Genomic DNA, 24070 nt, shown 5'->3' on the forward strand with positions numbered 1-24070 from the left:
TTTCTTTTCTAGTGCATGTGGACCGTTCTCCAGAATAGACCACATATTAGGTCATAAAGCAAGCCTTAGCAGAATCCAAAACATCAAAATATTACAAAGCATCTTCTCTGACCATAAGGCCATAAAAGTGGAAATCAATAACAGAAAAAGCAGGGCAAAGAAATCAAACACTTGGAAACTGAATAATACCCTGGGTTATAGAAGACATGAAGGATGGAATAAAGAAATTCATAGACTCCAATGAGAGGAAATCACCAAATCAATACCGTTTACAATAGCACCCCAAAAGATAAAATACTTAGGAATAGATCTTACCAGACGTAAAAGATCTATGCAAAGAAAACTATAAGACACTACTGCAAGAAACCAAAAGAGACCTGCATAAGTGGAAAAACATACCTTGCTCATGGGTAGGAAGACTTAACATTATAAAAATGTCTGTTCTACCAAAAGCGATCAATAGATAAAATGCAATTCCAACCCAAATTCCAACGACATTTTTTTAGTGAGATGGAGAAACAAATCACCAACTTCATATGGAAGGGAAAGAGGGCATGGATAAGTAAAGCATTACTGAAAAAGAAGAACAAAGTGGGAGGCCTCACTCTACCTGATTTTAGAATCTGTTATACCTCCACAATAGTTAGAACAGCCTGGTACTGATACAGCAACAGATATGTAAACCAATGGAACAGAATTGAGAATCTAGACATAAACCCATCCACATATGAGCAGCTGATACTTGACAAAGGCCCAAAGTCTGTTAAATGGGGAAAGGAGGGTCTTTTTAACAAATGGTGCTGGCATAACTGCATATCCATCTGCAGAAAAAATGAAACAAGACCCGTATCTCACACCATGCACAAAAACGAACTCAAAATGGATCGAAGACCTAAGTATAAAGTCTAAAATGATACAGATCATGGAAGAAAAAATAGAGATAATTTAGGAGCCCTAATTTTTTTTTAATACATGGCTTAAACACTATACAAAACATTACTAACAATGCAGAAGAGAAACTAGACAACTGGGAGCTCCTTAAAATCAAATATCTGTGGTCATCCAAAGACTTCACCAAAAGAGTAAAAAGATTACCTACAGACTGGGAAAAAGTTTTTAGCTATGACATTTCTGATCAGTGCCTGATCCCTAAAACCTAAATGATACCGTAAAATCTCAACTACAAAAAACAAATAACCCAATTAAAAAATAGACGAAGGATGTGAACAGCACTTTACTAAAGAAGACATTGAGGTTCAAACCAAAAAACCAAACCCACTGCCCTCGAGTTGATTCCAACTCATAGCGACCCTATAGGACAGAGTAGAACTGCCCCATAGAGTTTCCAAGGAGCTCCTGGTGGATTTGAACTGCCAGCCTCTTGGTTAGCAGCCATAGCACTTAACCATTATGCCACCAGGGTTTCTAAATGATACTGTAAAATCTCAACTACAAAAAACAACCCAATTAAAAGACAGACAAAATATATGAACAGTACCTCACTAAAAAAGACATTCAGGTAGCTAATAGATACATGAGGAAATGCTCAGGATCATTAGCCATTAACCCGTTGCCATCAGAGAAATGCAAATCAAAACTACAATAAGATTCCATGTCACTCCAACAAGGCTGGCATTCATCAAAAAAACACAAAATAATAAATGTTGGAGAGGTTGTGAGAGACTGGAACACTTCGACACAACTGGTGGGAATATAAAATGGTACAACCACTTTGGAAATCGATTTGGCGCTTCCTTAAAAAGCTAGAAATAGAACTACCATAAGATCTAGAAGTCCCACTCCTTGGCATAAGAACCTTTACAGTAACAGATAATATGTACACCCATGTTCATTGCAGCACTGTTTACAATAGCAAAAAAAAATGGAAGGAACCAAGGTGCCCATCAGTGGATGAAGGGATGAATTATGGTATATTCACACAGTGGAGTACTACACATCAATAAAGAACGATGATGAATCTATGAAACATTTCATAACATGAAGGAATCTGGAAGGCATTATGCTGAGTAAAATTAGTCAGTTGCAAAAGGACAAATATCATATGAGATCACTATTATAAGAACTCAGTTTAAACAGAGAAGAAAATATTCTTTGATGGTTAAGGGGGGGAGGGAGGGAGGGAGGAAGAGGGGTCTTCACTAATTAGATAGTAGATAAGAACTATTTTAGGTGAAGGGAAAGACAACACACAATACAGGTGAGTTAAGCACAACTGGACTAAACCAAAAGCAAAGAAGTTTCCTGAATAAACTGAATGCTTTGAAGGCCAGTGTAACGGGCGGGGGTTTGGGGACCACGGTTTAAGGGGACATCTAAATCAAATGGCATAATAAAATCTATTAAGAAAACATCGTGCATCCAACTTTGGAGAGTGGAATCTGGGGTCTTAAAACGCTAGCCAGCAGCCGTCTAAGATGCATCAACTGGTCTCATCCCACCTGGAGCAAAGGAGGATGATAAACACCAAAGACACAAGGTAATTAGGAGCCCAAGAGACAGAACCAAAAACCAACCAAACCCAGTGCCGTTGAGTCGATTCTGACTCATAGCAACCCTATAGGACAGAGTAGAACTGCCCCATAGGATTTCCAAGGAGCGCCTGGTGGATTCAAACTGCCGACCCTTTGGTTAGCAGCTGTAGCAAAGAGACAAAGGGCCACGTAAACCAGAGTCTACGTCAGCCTGAGACCAGAAGAATTAGATGGTGCCTGGCCACAACCGATTACTGCCCTGACAGGGAACACAACAGAGAATCCCTGAGGGAGCAGGAGAGCAGTGGGATGCAGGCCTCAAATTCTCATAAAAAGACCAGACTCAGTGGTCTGAGACTAGAAGGATCGTGGAGGTCATGGTCCCTAGACCTTCTGTTAGCCCAAGATAAGAACCATTCCCACAGCCTGCTCTTTAGACAGGAATTGGACTGGACCATGGGATAGAAAATGATACTGGTGAGGAGTGAGCTTCTTGGATCAAGTAGACAGATAAGACTATGTGGGCAGCTCTTGTCTGGAGGGTAGATGAGAGGACAGTGGGGGTCAGAAGCTGGCTGAATGGACATGGAAAGAGAGAGTAGATGGAGTATGCTGTCTCTTTAGAGGGAGAGCAAGTAGGAGTATATAGCAAGGTATATATAGATTTTTGTATGAGAGACTAACTTGATTTGTAAACTTTGATTTAAAGCACAATAAAAATAAAAATTATTTTAGTGCTCTGGGATTTCATAATTCTGATCCCTGAGAATTAATTTTATAAAATATTCTAAAAATTTTAATTGGCTATCATTTTTAAAAATTTTTTTAAGTTCAGAATATGAAAAATACTGTGTGGACATGGGTAAGAAAAGTTTGTGGTAGATTCATTAATAACTCATAAACCTGGCAAAAATTTTCCTCTTAATCTTTACCTAAGAAAAGATGGGATTAGTCATCTACATGCTTTAGACTCAAGACCGCTACTCTGGAATCTCGTGTGGGATCAGAGTATCTAATCTTTATGTTGAAGAAAGCTCTGAAGTAGCTTTTGTGGCCCTTGAAGTTAGAGAAATGTTATTACTTCCTGCTGTCTCCACTTGTATACTCTATTCTTATTGTTGTTTAACTGCGGTCAGCTCATGGTGACCTCATGTACAACAGATCGGTCCATTGTGTGCATAGGGTTTTCATTGGCTGGTTTTTGGAAGTACATCACCAGGCCTTTCTCCCTAGCCCGTCCTAGTCTGGAAGTTCTGCTGAAACCTGTTAAGCATCACAGCAACATGCAAGGCTCCACTGACAGTTGAATGGTAGCTGTACTTGAGGTGCATTGGCCAGGAATCGAGCCTGGGTCTCCTGCAGAGAAGGCAAGAATTCTACCAGTGGACCACCACTGCCCTCCAGATACTCTGCTAGCCCTTGGCTATTTGGTGTATCTTTAGAGTTTATATGTTTTCATATGGCTAGGGGAGGCCATCTACGGCCATAGCACTCTGAATGTGCTTGATCTCGTGTGATCTTAGAAGCTAAGCAGGGTCGGGCCTGGATAGTGCTTGGATGGAAGACCACCTGGGAATACCGGATGCTGTTGGCTTTTATGGAAACCCTGGTGGCGTAGTGGTTAAGTGCTATGGCTGCTAACCAAAAGGTCGGCAGTTTGAATCCACCAGGAGTTCCTTGGAAACTATGGAGCAGTTCTGCTCTGTCCTATAGAGTTGCCATGAGTTGGAATCGACTCCATGGCAACGGGTTTTTAGAGGAGGTCAGTGCAAATTAGCTTATTCAGTTGCAGATTTTCATTTCATCACTTTTTAAAGGGTTTAGGAGAAGAAAATATAATTTCAGGTCAAATAATGGCTACGTAATAAAAAAAATTTTTTTTTAATATTTAATTGTAACTTTATTAAACTGCCACTTAAATACATATGGACGTGAACTTTTATATTGTAAAATATTATATTTTTTTATCATTGGGTATAATTTTTCAGAGTGAGATCAAGCATACAATTTTTAGTTTTTGGTTGCTATATTGTTTTAATCAAGTCAAAGGATTGGTGTATTTAACCTCCCCCCCTCCCCCACCACCCACAAACCTGTTGCTGTTGAGTCAATCCTGACTCATAGCGACCCTGTAGGGATAGAGTAGAACTGCCCCAAAGGGTTTCCAAGGAGCTGCTGGTGGATTCAAACTGCTGACCTTTTGGTTAGCAGCCATAATCCCTAGCCACCACACAACCAGGGGTCCTTGTGTGTTTAAAGGACAACTATTTTTAAACTTTTCCTAAGTTTGTTATTACCTGCTGTCAAGTTGGCCCCGACTGAGGGTGACCCCATGCACCGCAGAAGGAGCGCTGCCCAGTACTGTGCCATCCCCATGATTGGTTGCATTGTGATCCATAGGGTTTTCATCGGCTAATTTTCTAAGTAACTTGCATATTAAAAGCCTGGCACATTTTTCTTGGTGATAGAGAAACAGTGGTGAAGAAAAACTGCATCAAGGAGTTTTCCATTTTAATGGGTGATGGTAGATAATATTCATCTAAGCAGATAAATATTTCAGATTGTGATAAGTATAGTGAAGGAACCAGTGATAAGTAGGTGATGGTTTTGGAGGGAGTGGGCAGAGTGGGAGAGCTGCTTTGATAGGGAAGTGATGAAGGAAGGTCTCCTCAGAATATGACAAGAGGCCAATCAGGGAACGATCTGGGAGAAGAACTTACCGGTTACAAAAAAGTAGACGCGAAGATTCTGACATGTTCGTTCAGGGGATGGAAGGAAGGCTGGAGTGGCAGGCACACAGTGAGTGAGGGAATGGCAGTTGAGTTGAATGTATAGGCTGGGCCAGACCATGTGGGGCCTTATAGATGAGGACTTTGGAGAAAGTCATTGGGGTTGTAAGTGAGGGAGGGACATGATCTAATTTATGCTCTTGAAAGACCCGCCCCCACCCCGGCCTCGATGTAGAACAGATTGTAGGGGGCGAGAGGGTAGGCAGAGAAATCATAAAGTCTTTTGCTGTTGTCCAGGGGAGAGGTTGATGGCTACTGGGACTAGAGTGGTGTCACTGGAACTTACGGGGAGAGGATGGATCATGAGAGGTGCATAATAGTGGAAATGTGTTGGTTCTTTGCTTTCTTTGTCTAAATCCTGTGGTTTCTGTGATTGTGTCAGCTTTGAATCTCACTAGAGTGGGGGCAAAGGAGAGACTTGCTCCCAGGGGACATGAATGAGTTAATTTACAGCATAAACTTCTACCAGTCAGACTTCGTCTTACTAAATATTTCAAGTTACATTATTGGTTTGTTCTAAATGTGACATTTTGTTGTTGCAGGAAATGTTTGCATATTTGTCCAGTGAACTAAAGAAGCTGTCAGAAGCCTACAGTGAAAGACTGTTGCATACACCTCACAATCCCCTATCTTTAGGTAATTTATTTTCCTTTAAAAAAACAATCAATATTTTGAACCAGTCCCGGAAGGAAACTAGTATATTTAGAAAGAATGAACTCTTTCTTGGTTACAACGATATTTCTGAATTCACTAATTATAGTACTAATTTGTAAATTGAGAAAGCTTAGTTAGCCTTGAGAAGTGTTTTAATGTATTTCTAAGATGTAGCCTATGCACCGAAAGAATCAGAATCGGTATTAAGTATTATAATGAATATACAGAAAATAATACTTTAAGCCTCGCTTCTAACGAAAATAACTTGTTCTCGAGAACTCTATATAAGTAATTAAAAATTCTGCCAGCTAACAAAGCACGGAAAGGTCAGAAGTTAGAGATTTTCTTGTATCGTGTTTTTAATGCTATTGCTTATTATCTTGAGCTTCTGCATATCAGAGAAACCTGTATTTATGATAATCTCGTTTGTTTGTATACGTATTTTTATCATGTACAAGGGCTACTAAAAAGGATGATATGAATATTGACGTTTATACTCTTAAGTAACTTTTAAGCTTCATAATTATCCCTTGTAATATGGGAATATGTGTGGTATAATGTCTTTCGTATTTTACGTTTACCTAAGTAAGGAAAGTGAATCATTTGTAACTGAAACATTTTTCAGGAATGAGCTTCCAAAGAAAACCATTTCAGCACCAGCATGTATTAAAAACCATCCCAATCAGTCCTTTCCTGTAATCTATATAGATACTGTTGTAGAAGATGGCATGATGTAGTTCCTGTTCCAGTTCTGCCACCTGCTAGCCTCTACCCTCCTTGCCCCTGTCTGTAAAATAGAAATTATGATCCCTTACATGCAAAGCAGTTAAAAGACTGATCACAGTTATGCTTGTAAAGTGTCTGGCATGATAAGTGAGTTAGCCTTCAGTAAATGGTAGCTAGTAATGGTGATAGGAAATGGTGATACCCTGGTGATGTAGTGGTTAGGAGCTACGGCTGCCAACCAAATGGTCAGCAGTTCAAATCCACGAACTGCTCCTTGGAAACCCTATGGGACAGTTCTTCTCTGTCCTGTAGGGTTGCTGTGAGCAGGAATCAACTGGACGGCAACAGGTTTGGTTTTCTGAGTCTTTGAATGGTGATAGTAATCATATGCCTACAGAGCCTCAGAAAGATAATTTCCATGTGGTCAAGTCATTAATAATACATGCCACATTCTCATTTTGCAAGTTCTTAAAATTTGGTTGAATTTGAATAAACAGCCATACTGGTCATGCCATCGTATCGTCTATTTAATTGGAAATGCGCTGTCTGCAGTGGTGATGTAGAAGTGCTATTTCAGATTCTGAGCATGCCCATTTCTATTAAAATATTCTTCTCTGATATGTAAATCAATCCCTGCTGTAATTTAAGTGCATTAAAGTGAAATTCTGCCACTTGACAATGACCAAAAAGTAATGTGTCCATCACTGAGTTTGTTTTTTTTAGTGAATTTTGTGCTGGTAAACCAGGCTTCTTTGGATGCTTTCTTCTTTTTCAGCTGTGACACTTAAGACACTGGATGAACACCGTGACAAAGCTGTCACTCAGCTCGGCTCAATGCTTTTTACCAGACAAGTTTCTGGAGCCAGGTACGTATGTTTAAAAGAGGCCTGGTTTTATTTGGCCTTCCAGGTTAACTCTGAGAAAGTACCTGCCCTATACAGTAAGTAGTCCCCCGAGTGTATGCCGAACTCTACGTGAGAATTCATCCTGGGGTGAAAGGATAAGGAAACCGAGAATCTGTAAGGCTGTCAAAGGCCCACCTGTCTACTGCCTACACTTGAAATAGTCACAGAAAGAAATGACTCTTGTTTGTTTTAATAGGCATATAGAAACAAAGTTTCAGTAGTTCTCTGCACAAATTATTTTGTTAGATGATCTTCTGTGGTGTCATTGTGGTCCTAGAAATAAGGCATGACTATGAAATTCAAGTAAAAATTGTTGTTAAGGAAAAGTCTCTTTCCTCAACTGAAAAGGTTATGCAATTTTTGCCTAAGTTCTGCCTTCGAAAAAATGTATTTTTTCCTCCTGCATGTACATGGCTTGAAAATGCATTTCATTTTTCATTTTATATTTGATAAGGCCAGAGAAAAATGACTTGAAATATCTTGCTCTAAATATCTAATTACTTCTCTTTACATGCTTGTAATAAAGAATTTCTGAGTACCAGAGGTTAGGGATTTCACATCAAAGGACCACTTTATTAAAAGAAAAATCTTAGATTAATTCAGCTTTTACCTTGATGAACTGTATCTGTGTACAGCATAGTTTTGACGCTTCCAAAAGGGTTTTCTTGACCCTGCTTTTAGTGTTGTCCTATTTGTTTTTGTGTTTAGGTTGATCATCTTAACTACTACTTTTTTTTTTTTCCAAATGTGCCATTAGAAATCTGCTTGTATCTAACCATGCCAATGAACTCAAGCTTAAAAAAATGCATGTGCCGGAAATCAAGCTTAAAAGATGCATGTGCTGAATATCACTGTTTGCTGACCACTAGGCTGCTGTAAGCAATGACATAATTCTCCTGGATCCTTGTTTAATACCCTTCATTGCATAGCACTGATCAAATAACTGGAGTTTTACTCACTATCAGTAGTTGATTATTTGTGGTGACACAAGGTAATTCATCAAAGTGGTTTGACTTACACATTTCAGTATCCCAGTGAACTGTGAATATATGAAGTCAGATTCCAGACTTGGCACAAAAACAGAAATAATTTCTTTTGATTTTTTTGAAGATGTAAAGGTGTTTGATTCCTAGAGTTTGTAGGTAGCTCCTTGTAGAAGAGAAGTAAGTGGCAGTCACCAGGCGCTGGACTTTCCTAGGTACAATGGCAGTTTTTTGTATAATTTTATTGTAAGACTGAGTCAGACTATTTGCATAGGCCATGATTGACAATTTCTTAATAAGTAGATATACACTTTAGTAACAGAGATACCTTTTGTTTGTGGATGAGATTGTCTTAACATCACCAGACACATTACATTGGTAAATATTTTCCATTTCAGGGTTGTGCCTCTTGGATCTGTGCAAACCGTGAGTGGCTATACTTTCAGAGGCTTTATGTCACATGCGAATAATTACCCTTGTGCTTATCTCAATGCTGCGGCAGCCATTGGAATGAAGATGCAGGATGTGGACTTGTTTATCAAGAGACTTGACAAGTGTTTAAAGATAGTAAGAAAAGAACAAAATAAAGAGAGTGATGTATCTCGAGTTGACAATTATGACAAAACTGAAGATGTGGATATCGGAGAACTGGCTTCAAAACTTGATAATGTACTTTTTGACACATACCAGGATGCCTCTTCATGAAATGAGAAGTATTTCTCTTTGATAATTTGAAAGAAATGATGCAGCTGCAGTACAAGCAAGCAGTTTAAAGACTTAAGATTTTTGAATTGAAAATTCATGGGGAATATTTAAAGAATAGACCAGTGCGAGCTAGCCACTGGTGATTATTACGTTTTTAATTCTTAGACTGCTTCAATCCTTATGGCACTTAACAGATTAAAATAGACAGCATTTTTCTAATTTTTAGAATATTTGTCAATTAAGCACTGTGATTCAGGTAATTCTTGCTAAAATAATGACAGTAAAATTACCTCTTAACTCCCTTTGAAATGTGAAGACTGCGTTCTCTTAACCGTTTTCCATCCTTCACGAATTACTTGTTTCTGATCACATGGAATTTAGAAAGACTTCTGATGCTACTAATTGCCAGATGTTTGTTGAGGTGTACACGTCAACAGGATGCCTGTGAAGTCGACATGCCCCAAGAAGGCTGAGTCAAGGTGTCAGCTTTAATTTTCACTCTAAAGCAATGATTCTTAACTGGAAGTGATTTTGCTTGTATCCAAGCAATGTCTGGGACATTTTTGGTTGTCACAAATACTGGCGTGGTGGTTAAGAGCTACAGCGGCTAACCAGAAGGTCGGCAGTTCGAATCAAACAGGTGCTCTTTGGAAACTGTATGGGGCAGTTCTACTCTGTCCTATAGGGTCGCTATGAGTTGGAATTGACGGTAACAGGTTTGGTTTTGGCTTTTTTTTAAATTGGCATCTAGAGGGTAGAGGCCAGGGGTGCTGCTAAATATCTTACAGTGCACAGGACCACAAGACAGCCTCTCACGACAAAGAATTATCCAGCCCCAAATGTCAGTTTTTCATTGTCGAGCTTTCACATGCATGTAGACACTGAAAAAGGAAGACCAAATAAGAGTTGACACATTTGAATTGTGGTGTTCGCGAAGAATATTGAATATACCATGGACTGCCAGAAGAACGAACTAATCTGTTTTGGAAAAAGTACAGCCAGCGTGTTCCTTAGAAGTGAGGATGGTGAGACTTTTTCTCACGTACTTTGGACATGTTATCAGGAGGGACCAGTCCCTGGAGAAGGACATCATGCTTAGTAAAATACAGGTCAGCGAAAAAGAGGAAGACCCTCAACAAAATGGATGACACAGTGGCTGCAGCAGTGGGCTCAAACATAGCAACGATCGTGAGGATGGCGCAGGGCCAGGCACTGTTTTGTTCTGCTCTACATAGGGTCATTATAGTCAGAACTGACTTGATGGCCCCTAACAGCAACAAACGTTAGTAGTTCTGAACTTGAGAAGCACTGCTGTAAAGTAAATGATCTCAAAGAGAAATTTTCTGTAGCAATTTAGTAGTACTTCAAGGAAGACAGCTTCATAAATGTTACCAGACTATACTGCATTTAGAATCTTAACAGATAACCGGGGTCACCAGTTCTAAACATGAAATTATAAATTTCTTTATATAGCACTTGTGCATTTTTTTTATCTGGGCAAGTGAGAACTTTATTCCACTTACTGTCTTTGCTTTAAGCAGCCTTTTTATGTTAGTTTGTTCAGGTCTCATGCACAGTCATCATCAAGATTGGTTTAACCTGAGTATTTTCTAATTTAATTTTGCTAGGGAGGTAAAAATGATGTAGTGTTATAAACAGGTGTATTTCCGCCAACCCCCACGCCCATCTTCTGGGTCTGAAATTCCAGACTTAAAAATTAGCTGTAGTTATTTTTGTTGTTAATTTTAAGCACTAGACTGGTATGTCATATCCTAAGGAGTTAGTGCAGGTTGTGAATATATCACAGCACCCGCATCAGTTTCACAGTACCTGCTCTGTGGAGAATTATTCCCGAAAGATGCTCTTGGGGCAAAGAAGGTTCTAGAGACAAAAAATTTTGGAAAAAACCTTTGCAAACATGCCTATTGGCATATTAAAGGCTCTAAGAATTCTTTCGGTAAAGAAACCAGTTCGAATGCATCCTTACCCAAAGATAGAGCCCGTTTTAAAATTCAATACCTCCTAACATCCCATCGAACACACTTGAGAGCGCTGTGGTGGAGAGCACTGTGGTGGAGAGCACTGTGGTGGAGAGCACTGTGGTGGAGAGCACTGTGGTGGAGAGCACTGTGGTGGAGAGCACTGTGGTGGAGAGCACTGTGGTGGAGAGCACTGTGCTGATTCCTGGGTTGTAATTTTCTGTATTGATTTGGCAGTGTCAGCTGTGGACGAGAAAGGGGTTTTCTGGTGTTTTGGTGACAACTGTACTGTCTCCCAGCTGGTTTGTAAGCTGCACTGAGACACACACCACTCCCATTAATGTGTAAGTTAGAGTACTTCGGACTGGACATCCTGGAAGTCAAGACCATGTTGGGATAAAGTACTTAATTATAAATATTGTAAAGGTTTTTTTTTTCTTTCCCAAATTTATTATATTTTTGAGGTTTAAACCTTCTAAATTTTTTGTTGTTGTTTTTAAGGTACAGTAACTCATTTCAAAGGCGTAAATCTTGGATTAAAAAGTTGTGCCATGTTTTTTATGTAAATTTGCAACCGATTTGAAGACCCAGTAAAGCTGAAGAGTTAAAACAGAGCCTCTGGAGCCCGAGAAAGGGAATGAAGTGATGTTGCAAATGTAGATGCTGGCAGTGCAGCTTACTCTCCACAGAGGCCAAAAGTCTTTTATAGCGTAAGTGGTCTGTATTGTGTGCTCATCATTTAGCTTAAGAAAGGCCAGAGCCGGGAGACTAGCAAATGTTTCTCATCTGCAGAGTATCAGCAGTTCTTGGGCTTCAGCTGCTGAGTAAATAATAATGCTAATTGAAGATAAATTACATGCACCCACATGCGAATGATAGATATGTTGTAACATTTTGTTCCTGATGCCTAGATCAGCTGCCGCCTTTATTCTTAACCCTTTTTCAGGGCTTTTGGAGTTCCAGCTCTTTTTCTGCTGACTTAAAATTTGACCTCGAGGTCACAGCATCCACAAGGAACCCTTTGAAGGGATGTTGTAGGCTCTGCACACTCAGGCATTCCTCTGCCCCCTCCCTAGGCTTTTCTTGCCCTCTCTCACATTTCACCATGTGAGAATAAAGAAGTATGTGCATAAAATTATTTATTTAAAATTGCTAGTCCTGATTGCTAAGCCTCGTAGCTGGCCTTAGCTAATCTTTGCACTGTGGCAGAGGGACAACGGATGATACATTTTCCAGTCATTGATTCAAGATGAACTTTTCTGTCTTCATAATCCAACAGCCATTATTAAGGCTATGAGGTTGAATTTAGAATTTTTTTTTCTTTTAAGTCATTGAGCTGTAGTAGTTTACCTTGGGGAAAAAAAAAAAAGGAATAACAAAATCGTCTTTCGGTTACTGCACATTGTGTTACATGCATAGCTGTGAAACCAAAACAACCAAACCTGCTGCTGTCAAGTCGCTTCCGATTCATGGTGACCCTGTAAGACAGAGTAGAACTGCCTCATAGAGTTTCCAAGGAGCACCTGGTGGATTTGAACTGCCGACCTTTTGGTTAGCAGCTGTAGCACTTAACCACTACACCATCAGGATTTCACGCATAGCAGTGGAAAAAAAAAAAAAAATTTTTTTTTTTTTTTTTTTTTTGAAGGCACTTTAAATCCAAGTCTCAATTTGGCTGCTGATGAATTCTCACTCTTTTGGGAAATGATATGTGATACTGGCCTTAGGAACTCAGTGTTCAACTCTAAATTTTTCTCTGTAGCTTTTTTTTGTATGAGTTGGATGAAGTTAAAGAATGTGAATTATTGAATACAATTCTGTTCAACCAGTAGGCACTTGAATGGTAAACTGAAGTATAAACTAAATTTTCTCTACTGTTTTGACCTACTCACCTAACTCTGCTATGGTTCTGCTGCTTTAACGATCCTACTCTAAGGACTGTCATTGAGGCCTAAGAAACAAAGGTTTTTGTGTTCACTAATGTTGCTTTACTATTGAGTTGGTAGCTCATCGTGAGAGTTAAAGTTCTGGTGTCCTTTCATAGAAGAAAATAACCAACAAAGACAAAAAAAAAAAAAAAACCCTGACAGGTCTCATTCATGTTACACTCAGAGAAATCTTTTGGAATACGTGTAAATTTGGTGCATATAAAAGTTGGGTTTTCTTTTTCCACTTAGAGGTACTGATTTCTGCCAAACCCTTAAATGGTTTTGCATTCTTGAGGCTGACCTTGTTTTGCAACTGAAAAAGAATCCAGTTCCGAGTCCATAAAAGTTTGGCGATTTCAGAAGTTTCATAACCTCTGAATAACTTGATAAAAGAACCATTGAATATGCTATTAACGGTTAAAAATAAAAAAAGTTCCTGTAAACATCGTGTTCGTTATCTGTCTCTTAGGCTCCTCTTAGTATGCAGGCCGAAGTCACACCCACTGCGTCTTTTTGTGCCTTTTTACTTCCATGCTCCTTTCAGCCATTTTGGTACGTACACGTGGAAGATGACGAGTTCAAGGCTAATGAATATATTTTTGTAATTTCCCACATACTATTCTTCAGTAGTTCGGGCTAAGGTTGTAGACAAAATCTGGAAATGCTTATGCTGGCTTTTTTTTTTTTTTTTAAATCAAGTGGTATCAACTTGAACTTTTAGAGAAATGTGATAAAAGGCTATGTTTAACTGAAACTAAAGAAGCCCTGGTGGCGAAATGGTTAAAGTGTTAACTGCTAACCGAAAGGTCCGTGGTTCGAACCCACTGGTGGCTCCGAGGGAGAAAATCTCTGCTTCCATAGAGATTTACAGCCTGAGAAACTCTATGAGGTCACTATGTGTTGGAACTGACTGGACGGCAGTGGGTTTGGTGTGGGTTTCGGTAACTGAACCTGAGGGATTTTCACCAGTAGAATGTGAAGTTGATGTCAGGCTGCTAGCCCGTATGCTTTACCAAAAGAAAAAGATGTTTCCAAAAAACTTTAGGTGTATACCGTTTAAAAAGAAATAAATTGTATAATTTATTACATCAAATAAATTTATAATGATAGTGTGTTATCATTGGTATAGGTAAAATCTGAAAATACAGATAACTCATACTAACTAGTTCAGTCATCAGTATAAACTTGCCTAGAAATCATCAAGAAAAATCATACCTATGATGAAAAAAATCAGGAGCCCTAGTGGCACGGTGGTTAAGAGCTTGGCTTTTAACCAAGAGGTCAGCAGTTTGAATCTACCAGCCACTCCTCAGAAGCCCTGTGGGGCAGTTCCACTCTCCTATAGGGTTGCTATGAGTCAGAATCAACGGCAGCGGGTTAGGTGTTTTTTTTTTTTTCTTAGACTCATAAGCAGCTGCATAATCCACATCTCCTCATAGATGCCTAATAGGTCTCTCATCTGCATGCCCAAAGGAGGGTCTCTGATCTTGCCCACAAGATCCTGTTGCACCCACAGCCATCCCTGCCTTGGCGGACCACGTCTGTTTTTGTAGTTAATCAGGCTCAAACCTTGGAGTTGGTTTTGATTCTTCTTTCTCACATCCCATATCTAATCCAGCAACAAATCTTGTTGGATTTACCTTAAAAATCTTGTTTTGGAGGCCCATTCAACTTGTTCTACCCAAAGCAGGATTTAACGAGGCAGGTGTATTTTGTTTTTTCTTTCTAACTACAAATAAAATACCACTTGATTTAAAAAAAAAAAAAGTTACCCAGGATTAAACCACTTCTCACCTCCTCATTTGCCACCAGCCGGGTCTGAACTACCAATGTGTCTTGCCTGGATTGCTACAGTGTTGTTGTTAGGAGCTGTTGAGTTGATTTGGATTCATGGCAACACCATGTAACAGAGTACATCTGCCCCATAGGGTTTTCTGGACAGTAATCTTCACTAATACCTGCGCCCCCGCCCCACCGCCCCCGTCTCCCTGCTTTCTCTCCATGCCCCTTTATAGTTTAACAGCCAGGACTATCCTGCTCAAACCTTCAGTGGCTCCCGTATCACTGAGTATAAGTCAAAATCCTTTCTGTGGCCCCAAAGGCCCTACAAAATCCAGTCATCCCACGCGCCCCTTTACCTCTCTGACTTTTCCTAGTCTTCACTCTTGCCCCCTCTGCTCCAGCCAAACCGGCTCTGTTGCTGTTCCTCAAATGCCCCAGGTAAAGTCTTGCCTCAGAGCCTTAGTCCTTGCTATTCCCTCTGCCTGGGGACATCTCTTCACTCAGATGCTAGGCTAACTCCTTCACCTCTGTCATATTTTTAATTGAAGGTTTGCTTCTCAATGAGGTTTACCCTGACCACCCTTTTTAATCCTGCAACTGGCCTCTACACCTTAACATTGTCTAAAAGTTGCCTTAAAATTGGGGTTTGGACCTCAGTTTTAGTGTGCCTGAGTATCCCTTGGGGATCTTGTTAAAACGTAGATTCTCTCAGTAGGCCTGGGGTGGGGCTGTAGATTCTGTATCTCTAACAGACCCCCAGCTGATCCTGATGTTGGTCCGTGGATCACATTTTGAGGAGTAAGGGTCCAACACACTGTGATTTACGTATTTACTATGTCACACTGTGTGTCTGCCTCCCTCAGGCTAGAACATAAGCTCCACCAGAGCGGGAATCTTTGTTCACTCCTGTATCCCAAGCATCTAAGTAGCACCTGGCACATGGCGGATGCTTCGTCTCATGTACTTTGGAGGAACCAGTCCCTCAAGAAGGACATCATGCTTGGTAGAGGGTCAGTGAAAAAGAGGAAGACCCTTAATGAGATGGATTGACACAGTGGCTGCAACAATGGGCTTAAGCATAGCAACAATTGTGAGGATGGCACAGGACTGGGTAGTGTTTTGTTCTGGTGTACATAGGGTCTCCATGAGTCAGAACTGACTTGACGGCACCTAACAACAAAGTAACACATAACAGATACTCAAGTATTTGTTGTATGAGTGATTCAATAGGTATTATTGAATATTTTATATAACTATAAAATGCTAGACGGACTAGGAAAAAAGGCCTGATGATCCACTTTCAAAAATTATCCAGTGAAAACCTTACGGATAACGACAGAATATTGTCTGATATCATGCTGGAAGGTGAGGCCCTTAGGGTAGAAGGCACTTGAAGGGCTCAAAATACAGTGGCCACAACAATAGACTCGAGCATACCAATGATTGTGAAGATGGCACAGAACCAGGCATGAGGTAGACATGAGGTAGCCATGAGCCAGAGCCTCTCGATGGCAACTAACAACAACCAACAGCTCTCTAACAAACCTTTTGTACCCAACCCAGGCAATCCAACATATGACACTTGTGGCTACAAGGTGACCTACGAGTCCCCTGCCCACCTTCATGATCTCATTCATCTCCCACCTGAGTCTCTCCTTCTGTTAACCAACCTGCCAAACTCCAGATTGCATCCACACAAGCTTGCCACTGTTATTTAAATACCAATCCATATTGGCGTCCAGTATATAATACCAGTTCATAGTGTAGCTCTGCATTAGTCCACTCTTTGATTTGTTGGCCTTCCCAGACTTAACCTTGTTTTAAACTGGCGTCATGATTTAGCTATTTCATAATTTAAAATACTAATTACTGCTATTAAATATGGGCCAAAAGAATAGTGCACATTTGGTAATTGGTCTATGTTCTGTGAGAGAAGTAAATCATCCAATGACTAACCTTCAGAAAGAGTTTCCTTGAAGGCACTTGTAATAATTAAGATGCCAGGCTTCAGCCCTGGCTCACTACTTAGTGGCCCTGTGACTTTGTACAAGTTACTTGTGGCTTATCTATAACATGGGGCTGATAAAATCTCACAGAGTTGTAATAAAGATCAAATGAAATGTATAAAGTACCTACCATAGAGTCATATATAGCATATGCTCAGATGGTTGTTGCTGCCATTGAGTTGACTCCGACTCACGGTGACCTTATGTATAGCAGAGTGAAACATCGCTCAGTCCTGCGTCATCTTCCTAATCATTGGTATGTTTGAGTCCGTTGCTGTGGCTGTTGTGTCAATCCCTCTCACTGAGGGTTTCTTGCATTTTGGCTGACTCTTTCCTTTACCAACATGATGTCCTTTTCTAGAGATTGATCTTTCCTGATGACATGTCCAAAGGAGGCAAACCAGAGTCTCACTATCCTCTCTTCTGAGGAACATTCTGGTTGCATTTCTTCTAAGATTGATTTGCTCGTTCTTTTGGCAGTCCACAGCATATTCAATATTGTTCACCAGCACCACAGTTCGAATGCATGAATTCTTCTGTCTTCCTGTTTCATTGTCAGGCTTTCACATGCGTATGAGGTGACTAAAGATACCATGGCTTGGATCAGGTGAACCGTAGTCATCAAAGTGACAACTTTGCTTTTTAGAATTTTGAAGAGGCTTTTTTTTTTTTGGCAGCAGATTTGTCCAGTGAAATATGTCTTCTGATTTCTTGACTGCTGCTTTCTGTGGACATTGACTTTCAATCCAAGTAGAATGAAATTGTTGACAACTTCAGTATCTTCTTAATTTATCATGAATTGTTTATCAATCCAGTTGTGAGGATTGTCTTTTCTTTATTTTTCACATTCAAGTGTAATCCATACTTAAGGCTGTAGTCTTTGATCTTCATCAATAAGTGCTTCAGGCTGTCTTCATTTTTAGCAAGCAAGGTTGTGTCTTCCTCCAGTTTTGATGCCACATTCTTCAAATAGTCTGCTTCCTGGATAGTAGCCATTACTAAATGGTGGTTAACAAAAAATGGAAAAGATTTTCAATGAAATAGCACTAGAAATGGTCTTTATTGTATGTAGCTGTGTTTGTTGGGCTGATCTTTATTAAATTCTGGTGGCATAGTGGTTAAGTGCTATGGCTGCTAACCAAGAGGTCAGCAGTTTGAATCTACCAGGCGCTCCTCGGAAACTCTATGGGGCAGCTCTACTCTGTCCTATAGGGTCGCTATGAGTCAAAATCGACTCAACGGCAGTGGGTTTGGTTTGGTCTTAGGTGTTTGTTGGCCTGATTTTTATTAAATTCTATTAGGTCAGATAAAGGAAGAAAATTGAGACTAGAACTGTGTTCAGAGTTTAAGTGGCCTTTCCATGGTGGTCCAAAGGCTTTATGCTTTTCGTTGTTCCCTCCTTTTCCCCCTCCCACTGCTTTGCTCCTGCCTCACATGCCACCTGTCTTAGTCATCTAGTACAGCTACAACAGAAATACCACAAGTGGATAGCTTTAACAAACAGAAATTTATTTTCTCACAGTCTAGTAGGCTAGAAGTCCAAATTCAGGGCATCAGCTCCAGAGGAAGGCTTTCTTTCTCTGTCAGCTCTGGAGAAAGTCCTCATCAATCTTCCCCTGGACTAGGAGCTTCTCTGCGCAGGAACCCCAGGTCCAAAGGACACACTCTGCTCCCAGCATTGCTTTCTTGGTGGTGTGAGGTCCCCAACTCTCTGCTTGCTTCTCTTTCCTTTTCACTCTTGTAAGATAAAAGGTGATGCTGGCCACACCCCAGGGAAACTCCCTTTACATTGGATCAGGGATGAGACCTTAGTAAGGGTGTTAAAATCCAACCCTAATCCTCTTTAACGTAAAATTACAATCACAAAATGGAGGACAACTACACAATACCAGGAATCATGGCCTAACCAAGTTAACATGTATTTTGGGGGGACACAATTCAATCTATGACACTGCCCTTGGATTCTTTTTGTTTTTTTGTCTTAAATATATATATTTTTTTCTTGTTAAAATGCAGATGTCTCAGGAAAGAGATAACTGCTGTTTGTCCTGATCAGCTGGTGACATCTTAGTTTGGATGAGTTTATCATCTGTTTCCCTGAGAGTGGGCTTAAAAAAAAAAAAACAACTTTTTGTTGTAGAAAATTTCAAACATAGACAAAAATAGAATCATATGATGAAGCCCAGCACCCATCACTCAGCGTTGACTTAGCTACACAATTCCAATTTGGTTTCATCTACACTACCAGCCATTCCCCTTCCACTCTTAAAGCAAATCCCAGACATCATTTCAGTGCGTAGCTCACGTATTTCAATATTTATCTGCAAAGATGCTGTTGAGTCAGCCCCTAACTCGTGGTGATTCCATACACAATGGATTAAAATGCTGTCTGGGCCTAGGCCATCTCCGTGACCAGTTGCGGGTTGGACCATTGTGATACGTAAGGTTTTCATTGGCTGATTTTTGGAAGTAGATCACCGAGCATTTCTTCCTAGTCTGTTTGGAAGCTCTGGAAACACCTGTTCAGCCTCACAGCAACATGCAAGCCTCCACTGACAGATGGGTGATGGCTACCCACCACTGGCCAGGAATCAAACCTGTGTCTCTCACATGGGAGGTGATAATTCTACCACTGAACCACTACTGTCCCCATCTCCAAAATAAACCAAGCCAGACTTGTCGCCATTAAGTTGATTCTGACTCATGGCAACCCCATGTGTGCAGAATAGAAGTGTTGCATAGAGTTTTCAAGGTTGTGACCTTTTGGAAGTAGATCGTCAGGCTTTTCTTCTGAGGTGCCTCTGGATGGGTTCAAACGCCAACCTTTTGGTTAGTAATCAAGTGCTTAACTGTTTGTACTATCAAGGACTCCCCTCCAAAGTAAAGGACTCTTAAAAACAACAACAAAAAACTGTCACAATGTAATACCAATATCATACCTAAAAGAATTTAACCATCATGTCTTGGTATCATCAAATATACTGTCAGTGTCCATTCTATAATTATTTTTTTTTTCCTTTCCTTCTTCCTTTTTGTTTTATGTTTGAGTCAGGATCAAGGAAGACCCTGGAAGGGTAGATTTTAGGGAAAAACCAAGTTGGGGAGGAATAGGCCGCATGAGGGAGCAGTGAAAATTACAGTGTGGAGAAAAGAGATTCAGTTTTCTGGATGGAAATGGTGTTTCTCTAACAACTTTAATAGTACTGAATTTATGAGTTAATAGTACTGGATTTATGAGGAATGTCCATACCCCATATGGGCTCCTAAAGATCTTCCAGGATGCTGGAGGAATACCAATGTGACCTTCTCCAAATTTTGCTGAGGAGAAACGACACTGGAGTCCATACTCATGTAAAGGAACTCAATTCAATCTCAGCTTTCTTAATATAGGGCTGGGAGTTAGAACCCCAAAGTAGTATTCAAAATACTGGACACATAGCTTCCAGCATGGTATAAACATGCAAGCCACAACAATACGGACACTGACAGACAGGTGGAAGGGGTTAGGACTATAAGGTGGGGGTGGCAGTCATTCCAGCTAGAGGTAACCCTTTCTCTAAGTAAATGTATTGAAGGCAAATGGAGTTATGTTGGGCTCCAGCCAGCCAGGCTTAATAAGCAGTGGAGGAAAGGCAGAGTGCCATCTCAAAACCAATTTTCAGAGGAAAAGGAGGCAGGAAGGCACCCCCCTGGGATAGATCCAAGGAGCTGAGTCCTGGTGCTCCTGCTGCAAAGAGTCTGCCTGATGTTCCTCCTGGATCACATTAGAGAGACAACAGAGCTTTTAGGAAGTCCTTGGATCTTCTGATAGGTGAAAAGCTGAGGAGGTGTTGGTCCATGCTCCTACCTCCAAAACAGTTTTGGTCATGGGCAGTAAGTGGATCCTTTACTCCATGAGACCCTGTATGGTGGTTATGTGTCAAGTTGCCTAGAACATGACTCTGAGTCGTTTGACAGGTATTATGTAATCATCCTCCATTTTGTGATCTGATGTGAGCAACCAATCAGTTAAAAGGGGAGTTTCCTTGGGAGTGTGGCCTGCATCTAATATACAGTCCTGCTTCGCATAACATCCCTTCAGGCAAAATCCAATTGAATATATGTCTGTGATCCCCATAAGGTTTTTTTTTTTTAATTTTATTTTTAAAGGAAAGCAGCTCTCCTTTTGTTTATTATTTCTTCCTAATGGTTTAAAGGAAACCCTGGTGGCGTAGTGGTTAAAAGCTACAGCTGCTAACCAAAAGGCCGGAAGTTCGAATCCACCAGGTGCTCCTTGGAAACCCCATGGGGTAGTTCTACTCTGTCCTATGTAGGGTAGCAATGTGTCAGAATTAACTTGACGGCAATGGGTTTTTTAATGGTTATAATGACACCAAGCCCCCAGAGTGCATGAGCAGTGGGGCTCCAGGGTGCATCCCAGTCCCCACAGTACCTCCTTCTTTCCCTCCTCCTGGCTTCATTCACCTGTCCAGCTGCTATACAACCTTTCACTTCTGGTGCAGGGCAGCACCTCTGGCAGCTCCTCTGCTCCTGCAGAGGGCGCTAGTGGGCACACTGTCTGGGAGCAGGGCGCTTGCCTCTGCCGCTGCCAGCTGCACTCCCCACAGCCACTTCTCTGCACCCCCGTGCACCGCCCCCACCCCTACCCCCAGATATGTGCAAAGTCCCTATCTCCTGCCCATGTAGCCCCTGCCCAGCCCAGCCACACACCAGGCAAAGCTAGCCTCCTATATCCAGTGGCTTCAGCTCTCGGATTTTGTCTGACTGGTTCCCATAAGGTTTTAATATAATAGGCTTTATAAGGATTTAACTACAGATCATATGAGGATTGCCTGTATATAATATGGTGTTCACACAATGTCCAAATCATATAACGTCCTATTTCACAGAATGTATCATGGATGTTAAGCAACACATACTTGCATTTGGATGTTCTGGCAAAGCTCGCTCTCTTGATCGTGCATCTGACTCATCATCCTCTGACATGCGGTTCTTGGGATGTGAGCTAGTAGCCTGCCTCCTGGCCTGTAGATTTTGGGATTCACCGGCCCCTGAAGCCCGGTGAACGAGCAGCCTACCGACTGACCTGACGATTTGGAATCATCAGCCCCTTCAACCATGTGAGTCAGGAGGAATCTCCGGCCTGATGTCAGACCCACAGATTTCGGACTTGCCAGCCTCCACAAATGCATGAGCGATTTCCTTGAAATAAATCTCTCTCTATATATTTATATGTATAAGCTTCACTGTTTTTCTCCTCTAGAGAGCCTGGCTTAAGACACCCTGGGTGGTTCAAATGGTTAACACACTCAGTTGCTAACTGAAAGACTGACAGTTTGAGTCTACCCAGAAGCACCTTGGAAGAAAGGCCTGGTGATCTACTTCCAAAAGGTTACAGGCATTAAACACCCTATGGATCCCAGTTCTACTCTGACACACGGGATCACCATGAGTCAGAGTGGACTCCATGGCAACTGGTTTGTCCTTGAGTGGCTCAAACACTTAATGCTTATTTAACGTTAACCAGAAGGTTGGAGGTTTGAGTTCAGCCACAGGCACCTCAAAAGAAAGGCCCAGTGATCTACTTCCAAAAAAATCAGCACTGAACACCCTGTGGAGAGAAGTTAACCTAGAAATGTGAGACTCGGGGGTTCCTAGGAATACATGGGTCCAATGAACCTGCATGTCAGTCCGTTGTACTTGGGCGACTTACATATTGCTAGGATGTGGAGGCTATGTCACTGGTATTTCAAATACCAGCAGGATCACCCATGGTGGACAGGTTTTCAACAAAGCTCCCCAGCTAAGATAGACCAGGGAGGAAGCTTTGGTGACCTACTTCCAAGAAGTCAACGGAAACCCTGTGCATCACAGAATGTTTTTTGAGACCGAGACTTGCTTACTTTGGATGCATCACCAGGAGGGACTAACCACTGGAGAAGGACGTGTTTGGTAAAGTGCAGGATCAGCAAACGTGAGGGGAACCCTCAGTGAGATGGACTCACACGATGGCCACAACGATGGACTGAAGCACAGCAATGATCATGAAGATGGCATAGGACTGGGCAGTGTTTTATTCTTCTGTACGTGGAGTCACCATGAGTCGGATCCAGCTGAACAGGAGCTAACAACAACAGTGAAACTCCTCACCGTAAACTTTCCCAGGTAAGAAAACAGATTCCATGCCGGCTGGAGCAGGGGAGAATGAGGAAGACCAAACACACAAGGGGAAAATTAGTCCAAAGGACTAATGGCCCACAACTACCACAACCGCTGCCAGACTGAGCTCAGAACAACCAGCTCGTTTCCCACCGACTGCTCTGGCAGGGATCACAATGGAGGGTCCTGGCCAGAGCAGGAGAAAAATGTAGAACAAAATTCAAATTCACGCTCACACACACACAAAAAAAGACCAGGCTTGCTGGTCTGATGGAAACTGGAGAAACCCTAGAGCATGGCCCCCGACACCCTTTTAACTCAGTACTGAAGTCACTCCTGAGATTCACCCTTCAGCCAAAGATTAGACAGGTCTATAGGGCCAACAATAACACACAGAAGGGACATGCTTCATAGTTCAGTCGTGTATATGAGACTAATGGGCATGCCAGCCCAAAAGCAAAGATGAGAAGGCAGGAAGAGAAAGGAAAATGAGACGAATGGAACAGGGAACCCGGGCTGGAGAAGGTGAGAGTGTTGACACATCGCGGCGTTGGCAACCAGTGTCACAAAACAATTTGTGTATTAGCGCACACGCACACACACACACACACACACACACACACACACACACACACACACAGAGACAGAAAACAGGCTCCAAGAATGACAACCCAGTGTCACATCAGGGCCAGTACTGAGGTGGGTCTCAGAAGAGGCTGGATCCACACCACAGTAGGCTGTGCAGGGAAAGGGGCAGGTCTAAAGGAAGTGAACAAACCCTTCAGAAGAGAAAACGTTCAGAAAATGTTTTTGCGGCTTTTGGATAGATTTTTTTTGCTTGTTTCCCTGTAAAATGCATTGAACTCTCTTTGTCCCTTCTACTTCCTGTGCCTGCCATCCCTCATGCAATTTACTCTCTGTTTGCCATTGCCAGAGACTCCAACCTTCCTGGGAGGGTGGGC

The 24070-nt window shown here is 41.4% G+C and overlaps 1 protein-coding gene and 1 pseudogene across 2 annotated transcripts in view; both read left to right on the forward strand.

Annotated features, from left to right (window-relative positions):
• SEPSECS (Sep (O-phosphoserine) tRNA:Sec (selenocysteine) tRNA synthase) overlaps nucleotides 1-12033 on the forward strand; it is a 46107-nt gene extending 34074 nt beyond the window's left edge. For both annotated transcript variants that reach the window (XM_049886426.1, XM_049886427.1), the window contains 3 exons: nucleotides 5824-5917; nucleotides 7437-7527; nucleotides 8948-12033. In XM_049886426.1, the coding sequence (XP_049742383.1) occupies nucleotides 5824-5917; nucleotides 7437-7527; nucleotides 8948-9254 (492 nt within the window). In that variant the 3' untranslated portion in view covers nucleotides 9255-12033. The remainder of the gene's footprint in view (nucleotides 1-5823; nucleotides 5918-7436; nucleotides 7528-8947) is intronic.
• LOC126077598 (uncharacterized) lies at nucleotides 3968-4086 on the forward strand (annotated as a pseudogene).
• Nucleotides 12034-24070: the final 12037 nt, after the last annotated feature.

The sequence above is a fragment of the Elephas maximus genome, chromosome 5 (genome assembly GCF_024166365.1).
Source record: "Elephas maximus indicus isolate mEleMax1 chromosome 5, mEleMax1 primary haplotype, whole genome shotgun sequence".
Lineage (NCBI taxonomy): Eukaryota > Metazoa > Chordata > Mammalia > Proboscidea > Elephantidae > Elephas > Elephas maximus.